The 8,051-nt window shown below is 43.2% G+C and overlaps 1 protein-coding gene across 1 annotated transcript in view; it reads right to left on the bottom strand.

Annotated features, from left to right (window-relative positions):
- Nucleotides 1-8: 8 nt before the first annotated feature.
- LOC138950160 (tonsoku-like protein) overlaps nt 9-8,051 on the bottom strand; it is a gene marked incomplete at its 5' end in the record, with an annotated part of 56,435 nt that continues 48,392 nt past the window's right edge. The window contains 5 exon segments of the mRNA XM_070321900.1: nt 9-1,520; nt 2,620-2,690; nt 3,612-3,784; nt 4,213-4,384; nt 5,018-5,184. Of these exon segments, the coding sequence (XP_070178001.1) occupies nt 1,148-1,520; nt 2,620-2,690; nt 3,612-3,784; nt 4,213-4,384; nt 5,018-5,184 (956 nt within the window).

Here is an 8,051-nt window from a genome sequence, read left to right as displayed (position 1 = left end):
AATGCAATACCGAAGTCCGGCCTTCGTCGAAGATTGCTTGGCCAAAATTTTAATCAATTTGATTGAAAAATGAGGGTGTGACAGTGCCGCCTCAACTTTTACAAAAAGCCGGATATGACATCATCAAAGACATTTATCGAAAAAATGAAAAAAACGTCCGGGGATCTCATACCCAGGAACTCTCACGTCAAATTTCATAAAGATCGGTCCAGTAGTTTACTCTGAATCGCTCTACACACACACGCACACACACACAGACACCACGACCCTCGTCTCGATTCCCCCTCTATGTTAAAACATTTAGTCAAAACTTGACTAAATGTAAAAACCTGTAACTGATCTCGTGAGAACGGTAACAAACGAGACATGTCACCTCTCCGAATGCATTCCAATAGATGACCGCTCCTGCGGCCATCAACAAGCTACTACAGTATTATATTGCTAGTAATAGTATACTGCACATCATTACATTTTACACCTAAAAATGTATACATTAACATGATTCAGCAACAAAATCACAGCCTACACAGAGCAGCTAGGCCTCTGAATGTTGCTGCATGTTCAAGTGTAAGGATGCTCTTAACCATCAATGTATCAGCCTGGACAGACGTGTGGTGCTGCACACAACACCTCACACAAGAAGGCATTTATCTATAAGCCTGGCTTCAACCTTTATGAACTACAGCCGTCAGAAAGTTGTGTGCACCTGTCTCCTTCAGCTCAACCTTTATAAGTACAACCATCAGAAAGGTGTGTGCACCTGTCTCCTTCAGCTCAACCTTTATAAGTACAACCATCAGAAAGGTGTGTGCACCTGTCTCCTTCAGCTCAACCTTTATAAGTACAACCATCAGAAAGGTGTGTGCACCTGTCTCCTTCAGCTCAACCTTTATAAGTACAACCATCAGAAAGTTGTGTACACCTGTCTCCTTCAGCTCAACCTTTATAAGTACAACCATCAGAAAGTTGTGTACACCTGTCTCCTTCAGCTCAACCTTTATAAGTACAACCATCAGAAAGTTGTGTACACCTGTCTCCTTCAGCTCAACCTTTATAAGTACAACCATCAGAAAGTTGTGAGCACCTGTCTCCTTCAGCTCAACCTTTATAAGTACAACCATCAGAAAGTTGTGTGCACCTGTCTCCCTCAACCAGGCTGTTTCAAAGCCAGCAGGACAGACTGGCCACAAAACTGCACGCTGACCTCGACCCATCGCTGTGTCCATGCTTCGGTCAGCGCTTCTTTGTCGGCTTTGTCCAGCCGGCCGCAGGTCAAGGCCAGGTGTTGCAGGGCGTGGGGAGCGGTCAGCTTGTCCTTGAGACTCTCCATCAAGGTCGGGGAAGAAGACGAGGGAAGAGACAGCGGTGATGTGACAGAGCAGGACTGTGCTTCCAGCCGGTGCAGGTGACTGTCGGGACAATGTGCAGAGTTGGACAGGAGTCTCTGCACCGTGTCTGTTGTCACCGCCTTGTTGACAGAGATGTTCAGCCTCTGTAGACCTGGTAGCTCAATGGGTAGCCTGCAGGACACAGACACAAAGTGAAATAACCCATTCACAACTAGAACACATCAACAATTAGTGAAATAACCCATTCACAACTAGAACACATCAACAATTAGTGAAATAACCATTCACAACTAGAACACATCAACAATTAGTGAAATAACCATTCACAACTAGAACACATCAACAATTAGTGAAATAACCATTCACAACTAGAACACATCAACAATTAGTGAAATAACCATTCACAACTAGAACACATCAACAATTAGTGAAATAACCTTCACAACTAGAACACATCAACAATTAGTGAAATAACCATTCACAACTAAAACACATCAACAATTAGTGAAATAACCATTCACAACTAGAACACATCAACAATTAGTGAAATAACCATTCACAACTAGAACACATCAACAATTAGTGAAATAACCATTCACAACTAGAACACATCAACAATTAGTGAAATAACCATTCACAACTAGAACACATCAACAATTAGTGAAATAACCATTCACAACTAGAACACATCAACAATTAGTGAAATAACCATTCACAACTAGAACACATCAACAATTAGTGAAATAACCATTCACAACTAGAACACATCAACAATTAGTGAAATAACCTTCACAACTAGAACACATCAACAATTCAAAAACATCTGGAACCCTTAAACCCCCCCCCCCCCCCCACCCTCCACCCCCCCTTAAGTGCCCCCACTCTCATACCCTGGAAAACGTTTTGTAAATGATGATGCAAAATATGGAGATCTCAAGAAATAAGCCAACTGGTGATAAAATCTCACGGTTGATATAAGCAAAGTATGGAACCATGCCAGTTAAGCTATGGTGGAAAGCAACATGTTTCTTATACTTTGAACAAGGAGCAGCTGCCATCACTGTCTGTAAATCTATGCATCATTAATCCAAAACATAGTCAGAAAACTTGAATTATCCTTATCTATCTGAAATAACAGTTTCAACGCTAGTCTGGACTACATCCGGTGTCGCTGACAACACGCACTGTAGCTCTGTGGTCCAACAAAATGAACCAACCTAGGCGCCCTGGGACTGTGTGGCTTTAAGTACAAACAAAGAAATGAACTCGCCTGCACAAAAACTCCAGGTCTTCCTGATGAATGCAGCAGTTTTCCAGTGATAGGTCACGAAGAGCACAGCCCTGAAGACAACAACAAACAGATCTCATTAGCAGCAACAATGACATGCACATTTAACATTTTAAAAAAGGAAATGGAAAAGCCATGCTTTTTAAAACAAAATGAGAGAAGAAGCCCTAAAATCCTCTTATAAATACAAATCAGGAGCAGGGGCTTATTGTAGACTGGGAATAGAGAGAGAGGAGTAAACCTGTGTTTCCATCATTCACATTGACAGCCATTGTGCTTTATTTATTAAGGAGATTTCTATAGCGCATAACTAAAAGCACTATGCGCTTTCCCAAAGAGCATGAGACTGAAGAAACCTGGGACTGGGTGGCCGAGTGGTAACGCACTTGCGCTCGGAAGCGAGAGGTTGCGAGTTCGACCCTGGGTCAGGGCGTTAGCAATTTTCTCCCCCCTTTTCCTAACCTAGGTGGTGGGTTCAAGTGCTAGTCTTTCGGATGAGACGAAAAACCGAGGTCCCTTCGTTGTACACTACATTGGGGTGTGCACGTTAAAGATCCCACGATTGACAAAAGGGTCTTTCCTGGCAAAATTGTATAGGCATAGATAAAAATGTCCACCAAAATACCCGTGTGACTTGGAATAATAGGCCGTGAAAAGTAGGATATGCGCCGAAATGGCTGCGATCTGCTGGCCGATGTGAATGCGTGATGTATTGTGTAAAAAAATTCCATCTCACACGGCATAAATAAATCCCTGCGCCTTGAATATGTGCGCGATATAAATTGCATAAAATAAAAATAAAAAAATAAAAAGATAAATCCCTGCGCTTAGAACTGTACCCACGGAATACACGCAATATAAGCCTCATATTGATTGATATGCTAATTATTTGCAGTGGTCGACCAAAGAGTGAAGAGAGAGGGAGGAAACATGTCTTTCCATCGTCCAAACTATGTGGTCAAGCTTCTACCCACCTGCCTGATGAACGCTCTCAGGTGCCGGATGAGATGGCCGGGGCTGGGGTCTGACCGAGTGTGGCCGAGGTCGAGGGCGGTGATTGTGTGACTGTTGACGCTGCGTAACAGGAGCTCCACACCCAGTGTTCCCAGATTGTTGTGAGATACGTCAAGGTGCTGAAGACGGCTACCTGCACAGGCACAACAAAGAGAAATAACAATACGCAGACACAGAGAAATAACAATACTCAGACAAAGAAAGCAATTTGTCAAGCAGTTTAAACAACCCTTACAAAACACTCTGGGTGGCACTGGAATAAACTGACTCGCATTAAAACAACCCTTGCAAAACACACTCTGGGTGGCATTGGAATAAACTGACTCGCATTAAAACAACCCCTTACAAAACACACTCTGCTTGCTGTACCAAACACTTGAGAGAATGTTCAGAAAAAAGTTCGACTGTAGTACATGACATAGTACAGATTCAAGTACACAGAACTGGACTCTGACCCTGCAGGCAAGCGGCCAGTGCCGGCCTGTTGTGCTGTAAGAGGGCGGCGTTTGACTAAAGTACATGACATAGTACAGACTCAAGTACACAGAACTGGACTCTGACCCTGCAGGCTAGCGGCCAGTGCCGGCCTGTTGTGCTGGAAGAGTGCGGCAGTCAGATGGCAGGACGACAGCGAGAGTGACGTCAGTGATGGCAGACCCTTCACAATGTGGCACAAGCTGTCTGCAATGTTGCTGCCTAGCGGGTTGTGGCTCAAGTCCAATGATTCCAGCAGCTACACACAAAATAAACATTCACGTAAAATATCAGGGAAACCACAAAACAGAGAACCGGCACAGAGTAAATAATCAACTGACTGGCAGGGGCGGGTCTGTGTTGTGTGTTGAAGAGTGCAGTAAATAATCAACTCACTGGCAGAGGCGGGTCTGTGTTGTGTGTTGAAAAGTGCAGTAAATAATCAACTCACTGGCAGGGGCGGGTCTGTGTTGTGTGGCTGTGCGGTGAAGAGTGCAGTAAATAATCAACTCACTGGCAGGGGCTGGTCTGTGTTGTGTAGTTGTGTGGTGAAGAGTGCAGTAAATAATCAACTCACTGGCAGGGGCGGGTCTGTGTTGTGTGGCTGTGTGGTGAAGAGTGCAGTAAATAATCAACTCACTGGCAGGGGTGGGTCTGTGTTGTGTGGCTGTGCGGTGAAGAGTGCAGTAAATAATCAACTTACTGCCAGAGGCTGGTCTGTGTTGTGTGGCTGTGTGGTGAAGAGTGCAGTAAATAATCAACTCACTGGCAGGGGCGGGTCTGTGTTGTGTGGCTGTGCAGTGAAGAGTGCAGTAAATAATCAACTCACTGGCAGGGGCGGGTCTGTGTTGTGTGGCTGTGCGGTGAAGAGTGCAGTAAATAATCAACTCACTGGCAGGGGCGGGTCTGTGTTGTGTGGCTGTGTGTTGAAAAGTGCAGCAAATGTCCTGAGCCCTGTGGCGGTGATGTTGTTACCAGCCAGGTTGAGCACGGTCAGTCCCTGCAGGTCACCCAGCGCTGTGACCAGTCCCTCAAGTCCACTGTCCCCCGCATGGTTGTCTGTCACACAGTTTGTAATGTACATGGTTGTCTGTCACACAGTTTGTAATGTACATGGTTGTCTGTGACACAGTTTGTAATGTACATGGTTGTCTGTGACACAGTGTGTAATGTACATGGTTGTCTGTGACACAGTTTGTAATGTACATGGTTGTCTGTGACACAGTGTGTAATGTACATGGTTGTCTGTCACACAGTTTGTAATGTACATGGTTGTCTGTCACACAGTTTGTAATGTACATGGTTGTCTGTCACACAGTGTGTAATGTACATGGTTGTCTGTGACACAGTTTGTAATGTACATGGTTGTCTGTCACACAGTTTGTAATGTACATGGTTGTCTGTGACACAGTTTGTAATGTACATGGTTGTCTGTCACACAGTGTGTAATGTACATGGTTGTCTGTGACACAGTTTGTAATGTACATGGTTGTCTGTCACACAGTGTGTAATGTACATGGTTGTCTGTCACACAGTGTGTAATGTACATGGTTGTCTGTCACACAGTTTGTAATGTACATGGTTGTCTGTCACACAGTGTGTAATGTACATGGTTGTCTGTGACACAGTTTGTAATGTACATGGTTGTCTGTCACACAGTGTGTAATGTACATGGTTGTCTGTGACACAGTGTAATGTACATGGTTGTCTGTCACACAGTGTGTAATGTACATGGTTGTCTGTCACACAGTTTGTAATGTACATGGTTGTCTGTCACACAGTGTGTAATGTACATGGTTGTCTGTCACACAGTTTGTAATGTACATGGTTGTCTGTCACACAGTTTGTAATGTACATGGTTGTCTGTCACACAGTTTGTAATGTACATGGTTGTCTGTCACACAGTTTGTAATGTACATGGTTGTCTGTGACACAGTGTGTAATGTACATGGTTGTCTGTGACACAGTTTGTAATGTACATGGTTGTCTGTGACACAGTGTGTAATGTACATGGTTGTCTGTCACACAGTGTGTAATGTACATGGTTGTCTGTGACACAGTTTGTAATGTACATGGTTGTCTGTCACACAGTTTGTAATGTACATGGTTGTCTGTGACACAGTGTGTAATGTACATGGTTGTCTGTCACACAGTGTGTAATGTACATGGTTGTCTGTCACACAGTTTGTAATGTACATGGTTGTCTGTGACACAGTGTGTAATGTACATGGTTGTCTGTGACACAGTTTGTAATGTACATGGTTGTCTGTCACACAGTTTGTAATGTACATGGTTGTCTGTCACACAGTTTGTAATGTACATGGTTGTCTGTCACACAGTTTGTAATGTACATGGTTGTCTGTGACACAGTGTGTAATGTACATGGTTGTCTGTGACACAGTGTGTAATGTACATGGTTGTCTGTCACACAGTTTGTAATGTACATGGTTGTCTGTCACACAGTTTGTAATGTACATGGTTGTCTGTGACACAGTGTGTAATGTACATGGTTGTCTGTCACACAGTTTGTAATGTACATGGTTGTCTGTGACACAGTGTGTAATGTACATGGTTGTCTGTCACACAGTGTGTAATGTACATGGTTGTCTGTGACACAGTTTGTAATGTACATGGTTGTCTGTGACACAGTGTGTAATGTACATGGTTGTCTGTGACACAGTTTGTAATGTACATGGTTGTCTGTCACACAGTGTGTAATGTACATGGTTGTCTGTCACACAGTTTGTAATGTACATGGTTGTCTGTCACACAGTGCAATGTACATGGTTGTCTGTCACACAGTTTGTAATGTACATGGTTGTCTGTCACACAGTTTGTAATGTACATGGTTGTCTGTCACACAGTGTGTAATGTACATGGTTGTCTGTCACACAGTGTGTAATGTACATGGTTGTCTGTCACACAGTGTGTAATGTACATGATTGTCTGTCACACAGTTTGTAATGTACATGGTTGTCTGTCACACAGTTTGTAATGTACATGGTTGTCTGTCACACAGTGTGTAATGTACATGGTTGTCTGTCACACAGTTTGTAATGTACATGGTTGTCTGTCACACAGTGTAATGTACATGGTTGTCTGTCACACAGTTTGTAATGTACATGGTTGTCTGTCACACAGTTTGTAATGTACATGGTTGTCTGTCACACAGTGTGTAATGTACATGGTTGTCTGTCACACAGTTTGTAATGTACATGGTTGTCTGTGACACAGTTTGTAATGTACATGGTTGTCTGTGACACAGCTTGTAATGTACATGGTTGTCTGTCACACAGTGTGTAATGTACATGGTTGTCTGTCACACAGTGTGTAATGTACATGGTTGTCTGTCACACAGTTTGTAATGTACATGGTTGTCTGTGACACAGTTTGTAATGTACATGGTTGTCTGTCACACAGTGTGTAATGTACATGGTTGTCTGTCACACAGTTTGTAATGTACATGGTTGTCTGTCACACAGTGTGTAATGTACATGGTTGTCTGTCACACAGTGTGTAATGTACATGGTTGTCTGTCACACAGTTTGTAATGTACATGGTTGTCTGTCACACAGTTTGTAATGTACATGGTTGTCTGTCACACAGTGTGTAATGTACATGGTTGTCTGTGACACAGTGTGTAATGTACATGGTTGTCTGTCACACAGTTTGTAATGTACATGGTTGTCTGTGACACAGTTTGTAATGTACATGGTTGTCTGTCACACAGTTTGTAATGTACATGGTGGTCTGTCACACAGTTTGTAATGTACATGGTTGTCTGTCACACAGTTTGTAATGTACATGGTTGTCTGTCACACAGTGTGTAATGTACATGGTTGTCTGTCACACAGTGTGTAATGTACATGGTTGTCTGTGACACAGTTTGTAATGTACATGGTTTTCTGTCACACAGTGTGTAATGT

This window comes from Littorina saxatilis, linkage group LG1 (assembly GCF_037325665.1).
Source record: "Littorina saxatilis isolate snail1 linkage group LG1, US_GU_Lsax_2.0, whole genome shotgun sequence".
Lineage (NCBI taxonomy): Eukaryota > Metazoa > Mollusca > Gastropoda > Littorinimorpha > Littorinidae > Littorina > Littorina saxatilis.
Note: the sequence above shows the minus strand (reverse complement) of the source record. Positions and strands in the feature narration are given on the sequence as shown.